This window comes from Ixodes scapularis, unplaced genomic scaffold (genome assembly GCF_016920785.2).
Source record: "Ixodes scapularis isolate PalLabHiFi unplaced genomic scaffold, ASM1692078v2 PGA_scaffold3__209_contigs__length_174095766, whole genome shotgun sequence".
NCBI classification, from domain to species: domain Eukaryota; kingdom Metazoa; phylum Arthropoda; class Arachnida; order Ixodida; family Ixodidae; genus Ixodes; species Ixodes scapularis.
The window spans coordinates 48,483,071-48,507,721 of record NW_024609868.1 but is presented as its reverse complement, the minus strand read 5'-3'; the positions used below and the strand labels follow the sequence as shown (position 1 = coordinate 48,507,721).

Here is a 24,651-nt window from a genome sequence, read left to right as displayed (position 1 = left end):
GGCGCGTGATGTTTTCTCAAATTTTTAGTTTACAAGGTTTTTCGGCGCAATCAATATTGTTTTTATACAACCATGTCTTACCTGTGATTTCAGGTAGCGCGTCCCGAGCTGGGCGCGTCCCAGCTTTGGTAGTAATTCGCAGCGCGTCCGTTTGGGAGACGGGAGTTGGCATCCCCTTCTACCGTTTATGTCTCGGCTCCAAAACGGCCGATTAAAGCCAAAATGGAACGGCCACCGGACGCTACCGAATGCGATACTCCCGAACCAAAGCATGCAGCCGTGCAGTTCCCCGAGTAGCCGCTGCGGGAAAAATGGCAGCTTTGCGATCACCATTAGCTCGGTACTCGAGTACGGATCGGTGACACTTTTTCAGTGCAGACTCTGTGGCATTTTCTCAACTGAGGGGCTCTAATAACGTTGGTCCAGACGCCTCCGGGGCGCGAGCGCCTATCCAGAGATCTGCCCGTGCCTAGATCTGGGGACAACGCCAGCGTAGGGAAAACCGCTCGTAGGGAATCCGTTCGGATGGTAGTGATGATGATGATAATCATGTCATATAACACCTGAGACTGTGGTCGAAGAAATTGGAAACTTTTTAATAGAAGGATCAGACACAAAAAGGGACGTCTCAAACTCAGCTAACTGGTTTATTTCTCGACTATCCTATATCATGATTGACTTGCCCACTGGCGCCATCCTGGCCTCGCTGTTTTCAACGGTTCTCAGGTGCTCAGGTTGCCGGAGCGGCGTGTTTGAACCGTTTGAACCACAGGCACCACAGGTTTGAACCGTTTCAACGGGAGTAATGGCAAAACGGACGGAGTAGCACTGCGTGGCCTCGCAATCCCAGCGACCCGACGAGCTCGCAAAGCGGTGCTCGGAAGACGACGCTCCCAAAGCCGACGACGCGCACTCACCTCTGTGGACAGCGAAGAAACATCGTCGCACTGTGACAACGGCGACTAGTACACGGCATAAGTACAAGTGCATGATTTGTGAGATGTGCTTCAAGAAAATCTACAACTTAAAGAGGCACCTAAAGGAGGTTCACGGGGACGCTGACACCAGCTGGATCACACTGTCCGCTGCCGCCTTGCATGCGATCTGTGTCCAACGGCTTTTGCATTCCATTGGGGACTTGCTGCGCCACTTTGAAGCGAAACACGGGATCGTCGCGAGGCGTGACAAGTTAAAGTTCAATTTGTTGAAAGGTAAGTGCGCTCGCTTAGTTTTCTACCTTTTGTACAGAAGAAAGATCAATAACAATGCCTACCACTGTTACAAAATACGGTGTGGGCCTAGAGCTGAAAGGATATAATTCAAGCTCTCGTTTAAAGACTAAAAAATCTGAAAAGAGACGACAATTCATTACCACAAATTTGCATCCGCACCAATGGTGACTATTGCGATTGCACAAAGGGAATACACTCGTCCTCTAATAGCACGAGCTGCCACATGAAATCCCAGCATATGTTGTCGTATCGGAAATTAATTAAAAGTGTATTGTTGGGCCAGTTTGGTCATCTCGAAAACATTGCAAAAGAAGAGGATAAGAACAGAAATGGCAACAAGCGTTACCATCTAGTATCGACTGACTGTTTAATGCGTGCTAAGAGAAGTACGAGAAGAAAGTCGGTTTGTTAATTTTTTTTTTTCTTTCCTTTTCTCTTCTAGAGGGTTGTTCATCTTTCTAGAGCATCAAAATGCAACAATGCCTTTCTTTGAATCTCAGAGTGACACATTCTTTTCGATAGTGCCACTTGTCCTGTCTCTCTCTCGTCTTTTGTGCAAATTGTTTTCGAGATGCTTAAAGGGATTCTACAACGAAATTTCGGCGCTCATTTTTTTGGTCTATATGTGTTCAAAAGAGCAGTATCACATAGAACATACCAATATCTTGTTAAAAAAGTCTCAAAAAGGAATTTTAAAACGAATTAAACGATTAGCAAAGAGCACCTGGTGGATGTCGCTAACGCCTCGCTTGTAATGCCCGTCTAGGAACCTTGACAGCTAGTGACGGAGGTCGTCTCGCTTCCGGCCACGACGAGAGAAGAGGGGCAGGAGGAACTCCCCTCTTCCCGAGAATGCCTTTTGTGTGTCGCAGAAGTCGCTATTGTCCCCCTTCAAGATTACAGAAGATTAACCCGTCACTCAAAATTCCTACAAAAGCAGCCGCTTCGGTGGCTGGAACGACTAGGCCATCCTCTCGACGTCAGCCTCGCCGTAGCTTTGATCGTCTTGAGACGACCTACGTCACGATTGCGTTGGATGTCACGTGGTCTCCGCTGGGCCTTCTCCCAGCGCTTGCCAGAGTGGGCCGTTTATAACGAAAAATATAGCCACCAGGCTCAAAATACAAACGTGCGATTGTCATTTACAGATATTGTGGATCATATTCAACCTATTTTTGAACACGACGGGAATATTTCAAATTTCGTTGAAGTATCCCTTTAAAACTTGCTGTGCGGTAAGAGTTTATTCTTTCGTTCCCCTCTGAAAAGTGCTTTCAAAGTGGTAGTTTGTGACGTCGTATACAGAGCTCTTTTGTTCTGCAGGTGCACGGTCCTCAAAAAGCTTGCGCACCAACTGCACTGATCAAAGCTATGCAACTCAGAGAACTCCTGGAGAAGCGGCAATCAGTTCATTGCATGACGTTTCATCGACAGCTCAGATTACCTTTTTTTCTGTAATAAGCTGCATGAGACTGTCACTGCGACAGTCTCGTGCAGTGTCGGTAAGGTGGGTTAACATTTTTTGTAATGAGCCGCCGCGAAGCAGCGTGAACGCAGGCAGGCAGGCAGGCAGGCGGGTGGGTGGGTTAATGCATACCCCGGTGATACACGCAAGACGAAATGTCCCTACAGCGTGCAATTCGCATAACAAGCATCAATGAAACGATTGTGTTGACGAAACGTGTGTTCATGAAAAGTTGTCCACGAAACATAATTTTATGAAGCGAGTTTCGATGAACTGAAAGGGACCCTTTATGGAGTGGCATGCGCTGTGTAGCCGAAAACCCATATTTGACGTCATAAACGGTGAATGTGAAACATGGATATCTTGCATTTGCCAACAATTTTGCACCAAATAATTGTCATATTTGGATTCATGGGGTAAAACCAGGCAAGAATTGACCTCCAACTATATTTTTAGAAACCACTTCAGCTTTCTTTAAGCCATGTTACTTTACAAGCATGACTTTCACATCAGGACATCAACAGGATCGCCTCCTAAAGCACACCTGTGCATGGGAATAGCCATACTTCCAGTGTATATACCTTATAACGTCCTGAAGGAGTATTTTACCACATGCAATTCATTTAGCACTGAATTGTTTGTGCGGTAACATACTTTCTCGTTACGTTAGGTCGAGAAAGAGTTGAATGAATGTCCGAGCCCTTTTTAAGATAAAATAGAATGTCAATTTTTATTCCTCGAGCCAACACTTGTTCTCGTGCATTGACGCTAAAGCTTGTGGATAGTGTTGCAAGTCGTGTTGCAAGTTGCACCAGGGAACGGTGACACGATAGCAAGGTAGAACAAGAGGTTTAATTTGGCGATCGGCTCAGAGCCAGGTACGTGCTAGCCACGGGCGCAAGGCACGATTTCATGTGCACGAGCCGCGGAGCTCTATCTGCTCGGCTGCTCAGTGTAGCCAACATCTCCCCCATACAGAAGAGTCAAAGTCTCAGGGGAGCCTTGACGCATCGGCCACTTCTCGTCTGTGAATGAAGATTGCCTTCACATTCTATACGTGGCTCTTGAGCATCTCCGCTCTCAACGACTTCCGCAACCCACTTCTGACACCATGTTGCAAGTTGCGTCAGGAAAGGTGACACGATAGCAAGGTAGAAGAAGAGGTTTAATATGACGATCGGCGCAGAGCCGGGTACGTTCTAGCCACGGGCGCAAGGCACGAGTTCATGCGCACGAGCCGCGGAGCTCTATCTGCTCGGCTGCTCAGTGTAAGCTTAAGCACATAAGCTTAAGCACAAACCTAGCACACCTGATTGTAGCGGCTTTGGCCGTTGCCACAGGTATGTATGATGGGAGTATGGCTACCTGGGGAGTGAAGCAGAGGGGTCATAGTGTTACTCTAATATCCCGAGAGATAGACCACCTAAGATGAATTTTAAAAAATGGCTCAAATTAAGGAGTGGGCTCACTTGCAGTGTGAAGCAATAATGGCTCTACTTGCCAGTCGGCAATGGTTCATTATATCTTGCCATAGCTAACTCGACACAATAACTAGACACGTTATCTCCCCAATAGTTAACTAAAAAGAAAAAAAAGCAAATGAAGCCAAAAACTGGGGTGGCTTACCTTTCGAGGCTGGGGCATCTCTCAGAATTTTATGGTAAGCATATATCTCACGTCTACAGTTTACATGGTACCAACACACTGGGGTTTTTCAGCTGCTCTTGTGACTGCCACTATAATGAGACTTGACTCTTTTCTAGGGGTGTATGAATACTTTAATATCGGAATACAAATAAAATAGTAAGCTCTCGGATGAATCGATTCGCGAATAAAATTCTTAGTGTTTGGTTAACCGTAGATTTAAAATGTTCTGTGAAAGATGCGCGATCGACATGGAGCCAAAGAAACTTGTGCTCCCTCTCCATTGTAGTGCGCACTTGCATTGAACTTATGAATATGCAAAACATATTTTTTTTTTTTTTGTCCTTTCGTCACTCACATAGCAGGTGCACTTGCAAACACTACACATGTGGGGTGCAGTGAACCTGTTCTTGCAGACCGTAGTGTTTAGGAGTGCACCTACTATGTGGGCATTGGGAGCACAAAAAAACCATGGACTGCATGCTACAGCTAAAAGTCTGATTGGGATGTACATTTAGTGAAACAAACATGAAGATGTTTTAAAGCAGGGGGTATATGATGTGACTGACATACCACTCTTAATTCAGGCCATTTCATTTTAAGCTTTCTTTCTTCTCTGCCTGCCAGAATTCAGCGACTGGAGGGAGGCTAAGGATGGCAGAGAGCATGTTCGCTTCATTCTCCACGACGGACCCAAGGGACGAGATGAGGGTGTCCTGAAAAGGTATTACTACTGCCACCGCTCTGGATCATTTCAGAGCAAGAGGTAAATGACAACTGAGAACCCAGGGCACTTGTAAGACTAATGTGCAATGCTTAGCCACAATTCAAGCTACAGAGAAAGATGGCAAGGTGACAGTAGAGTACCAGGCAGAACACTACGGCCACCCGAAGGAACTGAAGCACCAGCGCCTCTTTACGACTGAGAAGGAGGCTTTAGCTGATAAACTAAAGCAAGGCATCCCCGCCCGTAAAGATCTGGTAGACGCACATTCTTCTGCTGGCAGTGAGATGGGCAGGCTACATTTGCTCTCAATGAAAGACATTGGCAACATCTCCGCCAACCATGAAATTTTGACGAAAGAGCTACGGCACTGAACAAAGTCAGATTCCCCAGTCCTGTACTGACATGGAGGAAGGAAAACAAAAAGAGAGCTTTGAGCTTGCCCTGATGACTGTCCCTCAGAAAGAACGCCTCACAAAGCTTGGCCCCAAGTTTCTGTGCATTGACTACACTCATAATATAAATGGCCACAATCTGCAACTGAAGACTCATGACAGCTGCAGAAGATCAGTCAGGCATGCCATGCACATATTTGATCTCAAAGTAACTAGACACCAAGGCTATGAAACACTCCTTAAGGCCATAAAGGTAATGCATGGGAGGAAGTGATGGGCTGTGCCCAACATTGGATGCTCTGCTCGTGGCATGTAAGCCACGACTGGGCTCTGAAGTTGCAGTCAGTCCAAGATATAAGCAAACCCGTGACCGTCTTTGCGACGAGTTGTGGGCGCTGAGAAATTGCAAAGATGAGGGTCAATTCCAACGACCTCCGACAGGCTTCCCGTGTCAGAAACTAAGTGAAGAGGCTGATCCAAAACTAATTCAACAAGTACAGGAGTTTCTTCAGTACTTTGGGCACTACCATGGTGGCAGAGCCTAACAGTGGGCGCTCTGCTTCAGAAAGGGCATTCCTTTTAATACTACCAACCACTTGGAGGCAATGTACAAGGACCTGAAGTCACGCTAATGCATGGAACTCACAACCAGAGGCTTGACAAGCTGTTGATGATCCTCTTCGAACTGAGCCGTGACCGGCTCTACAAGCGTCCCAAGTCGCTCGTAAAAGGAAAAACGAATCGGCATGATGCAGCCCTTTTTCGGAGGCACCAGGAGGGGATGAAAATTCCAGCATCAGATGTAGAACAGCTGCAAAATGGCAATGGCTGACTTGTAAAGTCTCAGTCCCAGACAGAGAGAAGCTACCATGTTGAGAAGGGCGACCCCCGCCAGAGTTGCGTGCTTCGTTGCAGGGACTGTGATATCTTTATCGACAGTTACAAGTGCACTTGCAATGACAGCCTGATTTCATCATCAATGTGCAAGCATATTCACGCAGTAGCTTACCTGGGGATTCATGTGACGACCGTGGAGGAGGCCGACACTGAGCCAGGTGTAGAAATGCCATCAACAACACGTGAAGCAACAGGCTTTACGTTAGATGATGAGCCACAGTCCCTCTTGGATGACATTCGGCAGGGTATTGAGGTAGGGATGGAGAAGACTCAACCAAATTCAAAGGACAACATATGTTTAACAATAAGTGGACTGAACAAGTCCCTCTCCAGGAAGAAATTGACAAGCTCTTCAAGCTCCCTGGTGTTGAAATACCGTACCAAGGCCCAAGAAGTACTTGACTCTGTTCCAGATGAGACTTCTCCAAAACCTAGGGTAATCCCTCACAAAAAAAAGATGGAAAAACAACCACGGTACTTTCCCCCCCAAAAGACGCCCTGGTTCTGGTCCCATGCATGGCAAACCTCCCACCAGCTTGGAGCAGCAGCACATCATGCAGGGCCTTGTAGCCAGGTGAGTTCCTACAGAAGGAGCAGCATCCGCTCAGCTCCATGTGGATGTTCCGAGCATGTCTGTGCTGGCCCTCAAGGAGCATGACTACTTTGCAAATCAGTAGTCGTGACAATTGGACTACAAAAAAGGGGCAGTATTCTTCTTGCAAAAAGGAATGGCGTGTTCGACAGCTTGGATTTCTTTCCACTTTGGAGAATGTCACGAGAGGCTCGAGCTAAAGGCAAGAGGGGCATCTCTTACCATCTTCCAACAGGTTACGTTAGGCGAGGCATTATATGCTGACCTTAATCGTAACGCTTTTTTAACAACCAGGGATTGGCAATTTTATTTCAGTTGATCCGGAACGGTTGTCTCTAAATTAACGGGCAACCATAGTGCCTCTAAATGCTCGTTTATAAGCGTGCCCCTCGCTGAAACCGGCACTTTTTTTTAGATAGTATTACTGCACGAGAATGTGCAGCTTTTTCCGCTTTGGAGAATGTCAAGAGGTGCTCGAGCTCGCCATTCTCCAACAGGTGGCTTATGTTATCAGCTGGTCTTAATTCGAAAAGTTTTAATGGCCAGAGCTTGCCAATTTAATTTCAAATTTATGCAGACAGGTTACCTCTAAGTTAATGAGTAACCATAATACCTCAAGTTGCCTGTTACATGCTTATTTTTTATTTTGCATACTGCTGCACGGGAATGTGAAAGTTGCAGTTCCCGCGACATACCAAATTATTTTAGTATGTGACTTATATGCTTTAGGATATAATCGTTTTCTTGCTAATAAGTGCCTATAATCACTGTTTCATTGTTTTGTGAGCCAAGAGGGAGTGACCACTGGCGACCACAAGCATGAGGATCTGCTACAGGAAGCATAATCATGTAAGTCATCCCTGTGTGCACGGGATAGTTTGTAACGGGCTAGGTGAGATTCAATTGCCAGCATTCTAAAAAGCGATAACTCAGAGGAGAGTAAAAGTAAAAGCAAGCTGGTGAATTGCAGACGAAAAACTGAAACACCAGAAGGAAAAAGGACACGAAAAAAAGGATGACACACACACACACACCGTCTCGAACACAGCTGAAGGTTTATTCTCAGGGGTGGAACGGCTACGCCATTTGCGCCATTTTGCGCCAGACGCATTTGTCTGCACCATCCTGCGCCATGTTGCGGAAACTGCGCCACAGCCAATACCTTGCGCCATTATGCGCCAAATCGCAAAACGTGCGGCAAAAAATACTATTGTGTCTTGGTTTCGGTTTCTATCGACTCGATTGGCAACAATGAGCGTGTTTAGCTTAGTCGGTCTTGCAATCATTTGTTATGTTTATTCTCCCTGTGTATCCCGAGTCGGAAGCGCGCGAAAAAACTCGGGGGTCGGATTCTAAGCACTACACCACCTGCGACTGGATTGTTATTCTTCAACCATAAGCGGTTAATAAACAAGTCACCCGAGGTGAGGTCGAGTCGTTAAGCGTCAGATTGCCTGAGGCTCTGCAGCCCGGGATCTAGACGTCAGCCAGCTGAAAACGAATGAGCAGAAGATTCCTTTTAGTACTTTATCGTTAGAAGTTGGAACCGCATTTGCGCAAGATAAATCGGGATTTGATAGAACTGAAACGCGGCCCGATCCGAAACCTTGCCGGCCAGCCGCTCCAACGCGAGCGGTAGATCTGCTTGACGTACTTTATTTAACCTTGCTCCTGCTTATCGCTTCGAATAAGATAACTCCGTAATCGTAGTCTGCTACTTCGATATTGAGTTGCAATATAGGATAAACTCGAAATTTGTTGCCCTGTTCCTCCGCGCAACTGCACGTCCGTTGCTTACGCACGTCACCTGGTTCGCACATATAATTACTATGTTGAGCACGTGTGGGTTGTGCGATAAGCAGTGCTGGTTCTCATTTTGAGCAGCTGAAAGTCACTCAGAAAATATCAACGACACTATCTTCAGAAACATATGGTACTTGCTTTTTGGTTCTCATTAAGGCTCACAAAGTTTCCAGTTTTTGCATCTCTTACACTTTTATCCGATCTACCTAGGTTCCTAACCACTCATGTTCATCTGTGCTGCTGAGCACAATTGAAATTGCTCCCCGTGCTTGCCTAAGACACAAGCTGAAGTGCAATGAAAACTGATTTGAGCTGCTCCTAGCCTGCTCCAGAACGTAGTTTTAGCTGCTCCCAACCTGCTCCAAAACAGCTGTTTCAGCTGCTCCCGTGGCTGCTCCCAAGTAAATTCCATGAGTTCCACCCCCGATTCTAAAACCACACCTTTTATAACGGTACACCACAGTCAACGCCAAGAACCCTCACACCAAGTCACACACCCAGACTGTCAGCAAGAGCAAACAAAAGAAATGCACTCGACGCATCCATACGTGCCAAGGTCAAGCAACTGACAAAAAAAAAAATTGCATTGGTCAAAAAGTTTGTACTTGCTTGTGAATCACCATAGACGAGACACTTACACAATTACCAGCAGAACCAATACTAAGAGTTTCTTCTACCGCGCGTTTGAACTGATCTCGCTCGGCTTATCACCGTGGTGGCCATCCAATTCGGATGACAACTGTTGCAAACTTGTAAATGTACTACAGTTTCTGAATTTGGGGATTGCAGGAGAACACACCTTTTGTGCTCTATGATTTGCTCATTAACATAACATCCAGTTTAAACTATGTATGAAAACCCAGGTGCCAAAGGAATATTATAAACACTACCATATTGACATTCAGTGGCAGGATTCCTATGCGTTTTCCCGCAAACTTTTTCTACCTCTTGTGAAAGGAGTCGACCTACTTTATCTGAAGTCTTCAGAAGCACGTTCTCATGGTCACTCTCGTCGTCGTCTGAGGCCGTCTTGTCTTCACAGGCAATGTGAGACTCACTCTGAAGACAAATTCGGGATCTTCAGCATCGCTGCCGTCCGAACTGCTGCTAGGAACAGCTCTTTTTCTGGGAACCATCACCGCCATTAGCATTCCTCATGCGTGTCGCCATTTTAAATTCATGTTGCCAGGCCAACAACTGCTGTCAGGCTAAACACATTGCAAAAGTGCAAAACGCTTTTTTTTTTCTAGCACCTTTTTAGGTTGAAAATAGAAACCGAAACCAATTTTTGAACGTAACTTGTTTTTGACGCAGAGAGCAGCACAGCATGAGGGTGGACGAATGTGACTCGTCATTGGTGATATTTGTACAAACTAATAATGTGCACAGCTCGGACCAATGTAATTTAGCACACAGGTGGAATATAATTGTGACATTGTCTGTCCCTTTTTTTCTATCTCTTCTAATTTTTTTTTCCCCTTTTTTGACCACAGTGTCAACCGTCAGCTTGCCTGCACATAAACCTTTTTTTTTTTTTTCAATAAAATTGGCCATTTCTAGCTATATTAATGAACAGAGCTCACTTTAGTAAGAGAAAAAAAAAATAGTTTACGTGTGAAAACCAAATTACATTTTAGGCCACTGTCTATTTTGGCAAAGGGAGACAGATAATACATAAGCCAAGTTTACTTCCTTCCCATTCCCTCATTTTTTCAGTCGTAATAAATGCCACGGTGGCCCAAAAGGCTGTTTGATGATATTGCACCAAAAGGAGTGGGCAATCACCCATAAAAAGTGTTGTTTCCTTAGCTGTGGGGGGGCTCAAACTTTTAGGTTGAGCTGCACCATCTAGATCAATTCTGTAGTAAATCGTAGCACGATAGGTCAAGGTAGCAATTTATGCGGTTCTTTCAAAGGGTTATGCGCATTTATACTCGTGCTGTATTTTTACAGATCAAGAGACTTGTATGACTGAATCATGCCAGCTGTGTACTAGCTTGTTGAAGGCGCCAGATAAATGACGACATAAGCCATTGACTTTAGTGGCACACCAACTTTTTGTCAAAGTGCCCATTAGAATTGTCAGAGGCAACGCTATCAACGCAGTTTGTCTGTGCAATGCCATCAATGCAGTTTGTCTGTACCACTGCCGTTCAAAGTCCGGTAGCTAGCCCAAATAGTCTAGCATCACATATGAGGTTCGTTGGCAGAAAATGCAAGAACAAATGAAATTCAGGCACCTTGTGCAGCCTCACCAACAAATGTAGACCACATACTGCAATGGCAAAAACACAGGTCGGCCGCTTCTGTCCACATACCTTCTGCGCATGCGCGAGTTTGCCGTTGTGTTGATAAACAAAGCACGCCGCACGTCGGTGTATACACTCTGCCAATTTGTAATTTATGTGATGAAGATTTCTACAAAACTAAAACATATTGGCTGTTGCTGAATTGTGCCAAAAACATTAAGGGTGATTTCAAATAAGATCGATCAAGGGGTGGCTGGTCGACATTTTCAATTCAATTGATATTTTTCTGTCATTGCTTAATATCCCGTATTTGCAACTCCAACGCCCCATACGTGGCAAGGCGGTACTTCCAAGATGGCAGAAGAGACGAAGATAGATTCTCCAGGATTTCACATGCACCTGCTTGTTCACGCTTGTCACTGCGCTAAAAATGACTCATTTGTGTACAAATGCAAAGCAGTTAGGGCAGGATCATATTACAGGTGACGGAGATATTGATGCGTGGTAGAAAAACGAGCATACTGATATTTAAAAGTTGCAGAAACCCCAACTTCCAAAGCTTTGTGGTGTGTGAGCGCGTTTTAGACACCAACCACGTCACTGTTTGTGGCAACATATTTTAGAGGGTGATGAAGATATTGTGTTTGCGCTTTGCCTGGCCATTAGTGCTCTAAAAAGTGAGCCGTGCACGGTGACCATCAAGCTCCAGAAGAGCAGCGTTCACAGTATTGATGTCTTCGTGTCACAGGCACGCAACTCGCTGCTCACCTTCTAGGTTTTAGTGTGAAAACCAAATTCGAAGTGCCATCTAGATTTTCGTTTACGAACTGTGTGCTCCATAGAGTGCTGTGGAACTCCATTTAGACGCTGAGCTTCAAAACATGTATTCCGCAAAATACACTGCAGTTACCATAGCAGCCGTGTCTATTTATTGTTGTAACTCAATATATAGGCTCTAAGCATCCTAAAAAAACCTGAAACCACATTCAAGAGCAGCCGATTTCCCTAGTAAAAGTACAATCAAAAATTTTTCCGCGCCTCTCTTTCTGCATTGTGGTGCAGTACACTAGAGGGTGCCACCAGACAGGAAGGCAGCAGGGGAAGGCACATGACAGTAAATCACGAGTGACGGTTTTCCGGCGGACTGACTTTTCGAAGCCGCGCATGGTGGCACCCCCTGGTGTTCTGCGCCATGGCACAGAAAGAGGGGCGTGGCACAATCTTTGATTGGACTTTCAATAGGGAAATCGGCCAGCCTTGAATTTAATTTTGGGTTTCTTAGGATGCTTAGAGCTTATAGATTGAGTTACGACAATAGACGGTATCAGAATCCACTTGAGTGTCCCTTTAACAAAATAATTTGTAATGGTTACACCCACCATGTCTAAATAATTTTCTTTGTTTCTGATTCTAAAAAGTATTAGTCTTCTCCTGGTGTTATTGTTTTAGTTATTTAATTTCAAAGATGCCTGCTCCAATAGTGAGCGTGAATGCGACCGTCTACCTTTATGTGATCGAAGATTTCTTGTGCGCCCAGATTCTTTTTCTGATGAAAAATAAACATGTTTATTTACACCGGACACTAGGCAATGACATATAAAAATATCAATTGACTTGAAAATGTTGACCAGCCATCCTTCGGTCAATCTTATCCCAAAATCACCCTTAAATTGTCCAAAACAGCCCAAACCTGCACCAAAATACCTCCAAAAATTTTTTTTTTAATTTTTTTTTTTATATAATAAGTTTTTGTTGCGATACATGTTTTACTTTAATGTGGACTTTTCTGCTCCTAAGCTGCTTCAAAATGTACATGTTCTCCTCTTGAGCTGCTCCGAAAATTTTTTACAGAATTGGTTTTAACTGTCTTACTTAGTCATGGGCAGTAGCCATACTCAAGTTTACCTTAAAAGGACACTGCCCCCCCCCCCCCCCTCACAAATTTTTTTTTTTTAATTTTTTGTCAGGCGTTTGAATACTATTTAAGTAATATTTTGCTACAGAGAAGACAGAATGCACCGACACCGTGAACGACAGTTCTGAAGTAGAGGTCCCACGCCCGTCATCCGCGAGTCCCACGAAACGTGAAAAGACGCCATGTTGAGAATTATGCAGTGAACGCAGAGAATGCTTCCAATTGTCTGTGCAACTTTTTTTTTTTTTCTTTTTTTCAATTGACATATTTGCAGCTTTTTGGGAGTTACAAAAAATGTTTCATTTTTTTTATACTTTTAGGATTCACTGTGTGCCTTCAATGACCCACGACTTTGATTAAATTTGATGGTCGTGTCTAAACCTTAGAAAACTGCCTTGGAAAAGAGAGTGAGCGCGACTCGATCGGCAGTTTTCGGGCGGAAAGAAACCGAATTTCGAGCTGCAAATTTTGTTCTAGTTAGTTCGGCTCTCATATGTCACATAAAACTAAAAACCTCGGCGAGCATAAATACCCTGTCAGTGTCCCTTTAAAGGGTCCCTGAAAAGAAAAGTTTTTTTTAAACAGTCTGGTTGGGACACGCAAGTCAAAAATCAAATCTTATGAAAAAAAAAAAAAAAATTTTTCTAGAGCAATATTGACGGCGGGAGTTTATTTGAAATTTTGTGTGCAAAGCCCATGAAGTCACGGGTCATTCCGGAATAACCATCTCGGTCGTGAAGGCAAAGCCGGTCCATTTCTACTCCATGTGCCCGAAACGCCAAGAGAAAACAAGTGGAAAGGAGGTAACTGCCGACTAAATGGCGTCTTGTGCCGTCATTATTGGTCTAAACGAATTTTTTTCGCATAAACTCATCTTTTGACACGCGTGTCCCAACTAGACTGTTCAAAGACTAACTTTTTTTTTTTCTTTTCAGGGGCCTTTTAAGGTGGATTGCAGCAGATGCTACGAGCCAGCACAACTAATTCTGTGCTGAGTGTGTGTTGGGCGACCTTCCGGCTTGGCGCAGCAATGCGCAATGTCCATGACACTCTGGCCGGGCGTGATGGCTTCTAGCATCAGCTGCGCTCCATCTTAATGCGAAATGGAGTGTGATTACTAGTAATGCATTACTGGTCAGTTGTTACTTTTTCCAATAGCTTTGAACTGTAACGTGCTACTCTTTATTAGCGGTACTTTGTAACTGTAACACTTACTTTTTTTATTGGGTAACTGCAACTTTTAAAGTGATGTTCTTTAAAGCCAAGTTCCATGTTCTTTAAATCCCAAAAAAGAGGGGGGGAAGGGGGGGGGGGGGGCTTGCTGTTTATTTCTCTTGCAAATTTGATGTTATTCGTTGTCTATTTTTGCTGTTGACCGTAATGCATGCAGGGTTTCTCAGGGCTTGTGTCATAGGAGTGACAGCATATCTATAAGACCCATGGAGTGCTAAATGGCACACGTAGAAACACTTTTCAAAGGAGGAAGCAGCCTTGCAAACAGATCAGTGTAGTCTGTATTCAAGAGAACACGAAATGAAGATGTCAAGACAGGTTGTTTGTTGTAAAACTGGTGTTTTTCTTGTTAAAAAAAAACTTGAATTTCTTATTTGCTTTTTTCCACCGATTTTGAGAAACACTTTTTAAGGGTTACTTTTCAGTGTTTGCCGTCATACCAAAAACCTAGAACTTTACCTATAGTACATTGTTTTGAAATAACCTTTTAAGCCACCCTGGGGTGCTGCCGTTTTGGTGCCTGCCACCTGAGCCTTTTTTTCCCTGAACACTCATCATAGGTTAATACTAACCCTCAAGGAGGGAAGCACCTTCAATCTGTTGAAAATGCCAAAGTATGACAGGTGAGCAGCAGGTAACAAGTGATGAAAATTGCTCATCTGGACAAAATGTTTTTGGAGTCGAAATCGAGAGAAACATTTTTATTAGGTTTTCATTTGGCTGCCCTTGCAACAAACCTTACCTTGATCTTGTGTTAAACAATAAAGCTATTTGTACTGGACCCAGTGAAGTATATGTGATTGAATAGAGGTGGAGCCATTGGAATGGAAAGGTCAAGGTCCTGTGTAATTCAGTTCACTGACCATTGCAAGAAAATGTAGCATCCGCTGGTGGATTCTGTGACCTTTTGCTACAGCAATTATTGATTATGTGCAGGTACCTGGACCTCGAGACCGGTGGCCTTGGAGATGTCAGCAAGGCTACGGGGTGATTTGCTCAACGCGAGGCTGTGCAATTTAGTGGCATGGAACTAGTGCCTCATTTCGGAGATCTCCATGGCGAGTGAACAGTGTAAGGCTGGTGGGGCAAGAAGTTTATTGGAAGGTTTTGTCATGCCATGGTGATCAACATTCATGACAGGTTCATCTGCCGAACTAGCTATGCAATAGAGGCAAGCCTGCTAAGTCACTGGGATTAGTCGTCAGTGTGTGGCGCAGAGGACTTCTAGGGACAAGTCCAGGAGACGAACATGCAATATTTATATTCTGTCTATATTTTGGTGAACCAATGTTACTGTTGACATTTAAGTGTGGGACATTTCGCTGTGCTTTGTCTTGAGCTATGTTCATAGAGACATGGCAAGGGGGGGCCAGAAGACTGATGAAAGTTGTGCCGGTGATGGTCACAGTTTGGGAGATGTTGCGGATGGCTATGTGATGGGGTGCTGTGACCTTTGATGGACAACTGTTTCACTGAGTCAAACTGTGGCAGTGTTTCTGCTATCTTGAGAGGCAGCATGGTAACGCATCAACACAGTGACAGATTTTACTTTAAACTCAAAATGGGGCACAGGAATAAAACAACTTGCTTGCCTCATCGAGGCACGTCTTCAAATGTGAACTAATATCTTGTCTTTTCAGTACCACCTTTTCTTTCTTTATTTTTTTCTTCATATTTTTTTTTTTATGTCTAGGCAAAAGAATCATGTTAAGGTCCGTTCACACTCTTGCAACCGAGTACGACCGAAAGAGACGAGACTGGTTTGTAAGCCTTTTCGGACCTCTTAGGACCGGATGCGCTGCAGTGGAGCTGGTCCTAAGACGAGACTTGTTAAAACCTCTTAAAATTTCTTGGGACGAGAGAACACGCTTTGTAATTTTCCAAGAAAAAACCGACCTGTGAAATACACCTTTGACGAAAACTTTAGATTGCTACGTGCAGGCGTTAATTTTTACGGTCCATTTTAGGTCGAGCCTGGCGGCTTGGACCACCCTTTATTTGTAAAAGGTTCATAAAATTGTTCATTGCAAACGCATATCACCAATCTTAATAATTAATGAGTCATATTTTGACCAGTGGAAAAACCACATCTTTATTTTCACTCGATTTGGGTATGTTTACGATAAATATTGAGCGAGTAAAATACAATTAAAAAATTGGGTTTGTAGAACAAGTAATAAATAATGGGCCAATTGGTTACGGACGCCAGCAATTGACTCCGTAAGTGTGACGTCATGAGTCCAAACAAACCGTTGCTAGGGTCGATGTTGACAAATACATGTGGCTAGGTTTCGCTATGAAAACCCGACTGTTCAAAAATCAGGAGTAGGATTTAAACTTCTAAAATCACAGATATAGAAAGCTTGTATGTTTAAACAGAAGTGTGCAAATAATCGCTTGTTTCTGGAATAATTACAACTGCAACTTCCGGTCCTCAAGATGCCTGCAGCGGACTACGAATACAAGAAGTATGCCGTCTGCCACAAGCTGGCACCATCGTTTGAATCGTGTGAATAAAGACTATATTCTGATATTGTATTTGTTTGAAATATAATGACTTTCAGACACTTATAAGAATTCATAGTGGGGTGCGATGCAAAATATGGTTTATTGAAAGTCCGGTCGTCGATCGAGATGATCGTCTGCTAAAAGATTGCATTGCACCTGCGAGAAAAGCACTTCAGGCAACCGATTGAGATCCCAAATATGTTTTTTTTTTTTGCGGACTCGCGCTATGTAAAAGTGCTTCATAGCTGGTTGTAACCATCCCATGAAGAAAGGTTCTTGCAGTTTCTTCAGATTCCCGCAATACCCCAAAGCTTGAGAGAACTGGATAAAAACCATAAGGTGAGTACATGTAGCACTGGTGGAAAGTTGCCTCGATGTAAAAAAAAGGGCCAAACCAACCAAGAGCATGTAAAACCCATATTCTGTTCGGTCATATTGTTTGAAAATATGGCGGTATATTTATATCTTATTACTATAATATTGATAAAGTAGTTGCATGCAAGTAGTAGTGAGAGTAAAATCCAGATCAAACTTTCAGTAGTCTTAAAGGCCCGTTCACACTCTTGCGACCGAGAGAGACCAGACCGGTTTTTAAGCCTCTTGCAATCTCTTGGGACCAGCTCCGCTGCAACGCATCCCGTCCTAAGAGATCACAAGAGGCTTAGAAACCGGCCTGGTCTTTCGGTCTTCCTCGGTTGCAAGACTGAACGGTGCTTAAGGCCTGTTCACTCTTGCAATTGAGTACAACTGAGAAAGACGAGACTTGTTAAAACCTCTTAAAATTTCTTGGGACGAGAGAACACACTGGCGCCATCTGTGCGGCGACTTTGGAACTGCATTTAACAAAAAGCGAAGGTTTTGCGGTATTTCCGAGGTCAAATGTGCGTAATACCTTTAAGAAAGGCTTGTTTATAACGTTGACAAAAGTTTTTCGAGCCAAGAAAGATAGGATAATGCGCGACAAATAGAAAATATGCCGGACCGCCAAGTTTACACTGCTACGCAATAGATGGCGCCAGTGTGTCTTCTCGTAAGAGGATTCAAGAAACCCAGTTTTAAGAAGTTGCAAGACTGTGAACGGGCCTTAACAATGTTATGGTAAAACGGCGTTCAGATGTATGCCTGTGTCCATGCGCTATCCGGTTCTTTTGTTTATGCTTATATATCTACCTTTAATGACTTTTTCTTTTTTTTTTTTTCATTGTGCTCTTCATGTGTTCTCCTGTTTGGACTAGCTTTTTTTAATATAGTACAATAATAATAATAATAATAATAAACGACTTCCCTCGAAGGTGTAAGATTGCTGGCCTGCACTACGCCGGTAACGCACCTCGGGTCGTCTTCGTAACTGATTTGATTGACGTGGGTTGATTTTACGGCATTTTCGCGCCGCCGAACAAAGCTATATTCTTCACAATTAAAAAAAAAAAAAAAAAAAAAAGGCACATTGCCGAAGCTTTTACGGCTTTTACGTCCTTTACCGAGGACTCGTTGAGTCGTACTGAGAGCAACTTGTTGACCGTGGTGCGCGGTGAGAATTGACGGCGAGCAGGTTAATTCTCGTCGGGGTTATTTTTATTTGTTCTGTGACTTTTTTCTTATGAATTTCCTATAATCAATTGATATTTCTTGCACAAATGTTGTAATTACGGAGCATTTCATGAAAGTAAGCACCCCCCCCCCCCCTCGTTGCACATTGCGGGTGTGAAACGAAAGGAGTGCATAGAATGAACTAATTACAGTAGCAATGAGAAATAAAGCTGGAATGAAAATTGACAGTGGGGTCTCAGTGAGGCATGCTATGACCCGCTGTGATACAACCTTTCCCTACCGCGTCTACGTCCGACGCATCTCCCGGTTCAGCGCATGTCCGTCATGCATCTTAAAGGCCCGTTCACACTCTTGCGACCTCTTAGAACCAAGTTCCTTGAAACCTCTTACGACGAGAAACCAAACTGGTGCCATCTATTGGGTAACAGTGTAAGCTTGGCGGTCCGGCATACTTTCTATTTCGCTCGCACATTATCCTTTCTTTCTTGGCTGGAAAAACTTTTGTCAACGCTATAAACAAGCCTTTCTCTTAGGTATTACACACATTTGACCTCGGAAATCCCGGAAAACCTTCGCTATTGTAAAATGCAGTTCCAGGGACACCGCATAGATGGCGCCAGTGTGTTCTCTTGTCCTAAGAAATTTTAAGAGATCTCGTCTCTCTCGGTCGTACTCGGTTGCAAGACTGGGAACGAGCTTTAAGGCTTCAGGGTCTGGATACGTCCGATGCACCTTTAGGCTCCTTGTTCCGGATACGCCCGACATACTTTTAGAGTCCTCGTTCCGGATACGTCCAACGTACCTTTAGACTCCTCGTTCCGGGTACGTCCGACACGTAGCTTTAGACACAGCGTTAAAAGTATTGCTACGTCTCACGCGTCCATCAGGTTGAAAACACGGTAGGTACCGGGAACCCGGGGTGCTATGTTGCGCTTTTTGCACTCCCAGGAGACTTGGAAAAGGGAAGTGACGTCAACGACTAGAGCAAATGCAGATTGGATGTTGACAGAAGAAAATAAAATCAACATCCAATCTGCATTTGCTGCGTTGTTGACGTCACTTCCCTCTCCCTAGTCTCCTGGGAGTGCAAAAAGCGCAACATACGGAGGGAAAGCCGTCTGCTCTTTCGCGCAGGCCGGTGGCGTGACGTCACCTCGCCGCGCTCTGATTGGAGGATGGCTCCTGGCGGGAGCTCGGGGGTAAACAAAGCGGTGTCCTCTTTTCCCCGCAGCCATTGGGCGCGTTCAGTAGCGCCTCCCTTGCCTCCGAACGGAGTGCCTCGAGTTGGAGTCATCGGAGCGCCTACTGAACGGCAAAAAAACCCGCGGCTCCAAACCTGCTTCTACGCAACTTCCGCTTCCTCCCCTGCGCCAGACGGTCTCCGAATAAACTGGAAGCAGACGATGGCGAGCACGATCGCTTTTATTTGACCCCGGTATTGAAGAAGTCTTTACAAGGTCGTTGAAGAACAAGCGGGTGATTGTACACATCAGCGCTGCTGTTCGAAGCGATGCAACGCGATCGAGCCCTTCGCTTGGCGGTGCAAAGGCAGCTACTGTTATAAAAGCCGACAAAAAACGTCGTCAGCACACGCAAAATACAGAGCTCAGCGAATCTACCCCGCCGGTTGCGATACTTTTATACGGCCATAAGTTTGTTCTGCCCTTCGTAACGAACTTCCTATAAAATGTATTCGTATACACACGGGAAGTTCGGCCGCGCTCGGCGATCAAGGTTTTGTCGGCCGAAGCGAGCCTCAGCCAACGTGCACCCCGATTTAGCTACGCAAACAAAACATTAATCGGTATCATGCTCTGCGTGAGTGTCCAACCGGCTTCCAAAGTCGCGTTCATACCCTGTTTTGCTCTGTTGAGCGCGGACAGGACTATCGTCAATTACCGAGTTTCCGTGCAACGGTGATCAAGACACAGCGTCAAATGAACGTTTGCGTTGTTTATTAGCATATTCAAACCAAACAAAATACTGTCCAATGCATTTTCCAAAAGAGCCTTACCTGAAAAAGATATTCGAACGCGTTATTCGTCTTACCTAGAGCACTTTTCATTAACAAAAGCGAGCAAACCGCGCACCCGCGACAGAACCGAAGCAGTTTATCCCGCCATATTGTTTGTTTTTTCCTCTTTTAGCGCCGGAAATCGTCGCCAGTCAGGAAATGACGTCATTTTAGCTCCTTTGACTCTACGTGCACCGTCTCCGGACTCGGTGCTTCGGAGCTTGACTCCGAAGCCCCGGAGTTACGTGCACCGGAAGTGACTTTTGGCCGTCCAGTGGAAGGAGTCAGTGACTCCCTGACTCCGGGGCCGCTACTGAACGCGCCCATTGCGGAAGGCCTTTTCTGGGGCTCTCGGAAATCCACTGCTAGTGCTTGAACGAAGACGCGGCATACGGAAAAAAGAGACCGGAAATACCTCGAAATGTACGTTACTTCGTTTGACGCGATAGAATTTACCCTGGGAGCATACGAAGCACCAATATGCGTCACGGTCTTCGGCGGTGAGATGTTGATGTGAGCCCCCCGAACGTCAGCACGGTGATGTGCGACGCGAGTGAGCCTTTCTACTTTTTGGCGGGGACCCCATTTCGCCAGCAAGTGTCTCGGTGTCTCCGTGAAGCACCGAAGTGTAGCTACAGCCCTCTTCGGCGAGCTGAACGGGCAGCCGAGCTTTCGAAGGCCGACCTCCCGCAGCGCTGGAACCCGGAGAACCGCGCCATGGCGCTCGCTGAGGTGAGTTACGTCGTTTCTGTACAGTTTGGATCATTCACAAACAGTTGCACGTGAAAGGAGTATAGCAAAGTAAAACGGAATGTTACGAAAAAGCAGCGGATTAGGCGATCGGTGTGGTACGACCGAGCCGAGTGCGCAGTTGTCTCTCTTAGTCTGTCCCCCCATCGACAGATTGTATATGCCACTTGTCCAAACAGATAGTGTGGTAGGATATCTGTATGTGGGTCATAAATTTCGCAGTCACGACTCAGTGTTCGATGGTAGCCTATTTTAGCAGTGATAGCGCCGTGTCTAAGTGGCATCCGATGCCACTTCATGCCAGTGGCGTAGCCAGAGAGGGGATGTTCAGTACCTCGCACCCGAAATCCCCCCCGGCCCCAAGAAAACCTGGCTACGCCAATGCTTCACGCACGCGATAAAGCGCCGTCCTATAGGGTGTTAAACTCAAGACGAACTGTTCTTCTGACGCGTGTTCCATCAATCGCTCGCTGCTGATTTGTTTCACCATAAAGTGCCAGTGAGGCAAACGCTGCGGGGGCGAGTAGCATGTTTTCGTACCTGCCTACTAGTTTTCTGAGGTCCGTTAACCTGCAAATGCTTGTGTTCCCCCTACCCTATCATTCCAACAGAATCCACCGGCTGCCGGGCTACTGAAAGGGCCCTCTGCTCGGAGGACATGCTGCGGGCCCTGTATAATGCCCTCGGCGCCTGTGCGACTTCCGGGGGTCTGCGTTTCACGGCCCCGTTACCAGCTGGGAAGTTCTCCATGGAGGTAAGATTGTGAAAGAAACCACTCTATGCACTCAGAGGTAGCTTTCAGAAGTTGTGGAAGCCAAATACAGATGCTGATGTCTTTAGTAAAAACAAAATCAAATTATTACTCGCTTTATGACTTATGCATCTCTATTTTGCAAGCCACATATGGCAGGAAAGTGGCACGTGATCTCAACCTGGTTTTTCAAGGCACTGAAAAGCTACCTGTTGCAGACCACTGTACCATTGTCATTTATTATATGTTATTCCCTGGCACTGGGGGATTGGTGGCCGAGGGGGCTTGCAAGCACCAGCTCGGAAAATGTGGAGTGAAAGCTCGCACTGCAGAACCCAGAATCGTGTGTTCAATCCCCACATTTGCCCGTTTCGATCTGGATGAGCACTGTATTGGCGTGCGGTCGTGTATCACTGCTACGTGATGCACGTTAAGGGGCCCAGGCTAGCGGTCATCTACAGCTGGGAGACTCATCGCCCGTTGAGGCAGATCAAGTTCGAGACTGTATGAACATACGCACAACCCGATTCCTTGGCTCGCTGCTGGTATTGCTGTGCTGATGTTTGGACGTTTTTTTCTTGGTCGTTGAAATGACTACTGTGATGCTTGGGTGAAATAACCTGGTCAATTACCTCCTCGGCCGTAGAGTGTTGTTCACTTGTTACTCTCTCTTCTCCTCTGGTTAATGTAGCTCAGATAACAGTCATGCAGTTAGCCCGTTTCAAGTTTTCTCGACGCCACATCCTCACATCTCTGGCCGATCGTCCTGCTTTCGCGCAAAACTCACACACCTCGTCTTCTTTGATACTCCCAAATGCGCCTCGGTCGCCCACTCCGCCGCTAATTTCAGTCCCGTGCCCACTGTTTTATGACAACCTCCTTGACATGACAAATCTAGCTTCTGTATTCAACCACCAATACGGGTTAGTGTTCAATTTGCAAACTTGATGTTTCAAAGTAACAGTACAAGCTTCCTCCAGCATCTACCAGCAACGACAAAAACCAAAGCTTTAACTTTCAAGACTAAAAACCCAGGAGTATGAGGACACGCTGGCCAACCCTGCTGAGGACAAGCCAGGGGTGGGACAAGCATGTAATCTCAGTATATGGAGAGGTGTCCTCGAAGTTCCCAGCTTTAAAATTGTGGTAGTGTTTGAGTTGGTTTAAGTTCAAGGAGTCTCAAAAGAGCAAATAATACAATGCTATTTATTTTGATTTGCATCCCTTGGATGTTGGCAGGTATTCGGTTTGAAGGGAATGGAATAGACATGTCCATTTATGCATTCTGCTGCTTAAAAAATAGGGTTTCACTGATTTTCAGTTGCTAATGGCATGGGAGGACAAATACGCTGCTCAAGAGTGTAACCGGATCGTTTGACTACTGGGACGACTCTTTTACAGGGGACGACATCCTGTCCAGCACCAGCTTCACCATCTGGGACCAAGTGCACGAGGGGTCGCACTGCAAGGAGATGAAAGGAGGGCACTGCGACCTTGAGGTCAAGCTTGTACATCTACCATTACAGTCCTGAATGGGTGCCAATTGGTACTGATGACGTTATGAAGGTGAAACGTCCCTGGATCTAAAGGGAAAATTTGATTGAAGGCGAGCTGAAGTTGTTTCTGACTTTATCCTCTTACGACTTGAAAGTAATCTGCCTACTTCATGAATACTGAAGATCCAGAATTTGTTTCCGTAACTGTCCCACTTCAACGTAATGTGCACATTGAAACCTGTTCCTTTTCTTTTTCTGCTTTCCGGCGAGAAAAAAAAAGCCAACGAGTCTCCCTTTTCCTTCTTGCAATGGGGAGGTGTGCAAGACTGATTGCATATTTTATATAAGCAATCAGTTTCATAAGTGAATGAAGATAAAAGCAGAATACATGTTCACAGATTATTTGTGAATTCTTAGACTTGCTGAAGTGAGTAGTTTATGTTCGAGTCATGTAATTATGAAGTCAAAACCAGATTTAGTGCATTTTTAAGAAGCCTTTTAGACCTGAGAGTTCTGTTTTGACTCAGCAATACACAACTCACCTTTGTTATTCCTATAGCACAGCCGAAACTATAAACATGAGCATGTCGCCTGACCAATGCTTGAACTGCCATTAAATCGGCGAAGTCTCTATCCTTCGAGAACAAGTGTCAACGGGGAATAGTCGAAAGATTAGGGTCAAGTATGCACACACATACTTGATTTCAAGCTTGCAGATTGAAATAATTGTTTATTGAATCATATCCATTCTTAAACCTGTTTGAGATTGTATTGGTTCGTATTCCCTGTATATTTATTTTTCATTTCAGCAAGGAATAATTTAGAGACAGATGTTGGTGTTCAGGCGTGATGCTTTTATTTTTGTAACATGCAAGAGGGCAAAAAATTAGATTCGGCTTTGTAAACTGATTTTTTTATGTATTCTTCCGAACAGCATAGCAAAGAATAATATAAGGGCTACAGCTGCGTGAGTTGCTACACCTGGCATCTCATTTTAGCGTGTACAGGTGAGACACTATACTCCGTTTCTCGGTAACTTGGCAAACATTGTGACCCAATAAGAGCATCGGAGCCAGGCACGTGACAACACTCCACGGCCGAGTCCTCGTTATTGCCACAGCAAGAGCGCCATCTGCGAAGAGGGCAAAAAATTAGATTCGGCTTTGTAAACTGATTTTTTTATGTATTCTTCCGAACAGCATAGCAAAGAATAATATAAGGGCTACAGCTGCGTGAGTTGCTACACCTGGCATCTCATTTTAGCGTGTACAGGTGAGACACTATACTCCGTTTCTCGGTAACTTGCCAAACATTGTGACCCAATAAGAGCATCGGAGCCAGGCACGTGACAACACTCCACGGCCGAGTCCTCGTTATTGCCACAGCAAGAGCGCCATCTGCGACAAAACATAGTTCTAGGCTTTGTTTCTTC

The 24,651-nt window shown here is 45.0% G+C and overlaps 2 protein-coding genes across 6 annotated transcripts; both read left to right on the top strand.

The window, feature by feature from the left end:
• The first annotated feature begins 714 nt into the window (after positions 1-714).
• On the top strand, positions 715-15,467 carry LOC115311694. 5 transcript variants are annotated; one of them, XM_042292423.1, is made up of 5 exons: positions 715-1,211; positions 4,969-5,065; positions 6,851-6,931; positions 7,742-7,798; positions 15,086-15,467. In XM_042292423.1, exons 1-4 carry the CDS (start codon positions 989-991, stop codon positions 7,770-7,772), a joined length of 432 nt encoding a protein of 143 aa, XP_042148357.1. In that variant the 5' UTR covers positions 715-988; the 3' UTR covers positions 7,773-7,798; positions 15,086-15,467. The 5 variants fall into 5 exon arrangements, 2 of the variants coding, with proteins under 2 accessions (XP_042148357.1, XP_042148356.1); XM_042292422.1 differs by having other exon boundaries at positions 7,737-7,798; XR_006078090.1 differs by lacking the exon at positions 6,851-6,931.
• A 5,078-nt stretch (positions 15,468-20,545) lies between these two features.
• On the top strand, positions 20,546-24,329 carry LOC121837056. The gene is made up of 3 exons (XM_042292420.1): positions 20,546-20,954; positions 21,584-21,726; positions 23,125-24,329. Exons 1-3 carry the CDS (start codon positions 20,763-20,765, stop codon positions 23,219-23,221), a joined length of 432 nt encoding a protein of 143 aa, XP_042148354.1. The 5' UTR covers positions 20,546-20,762; the 3' UTR covers positions 23,222-24,329.
• The last annotated feature ends 322 nt before the right edge of the window (positions 24,330-24,651 follow it).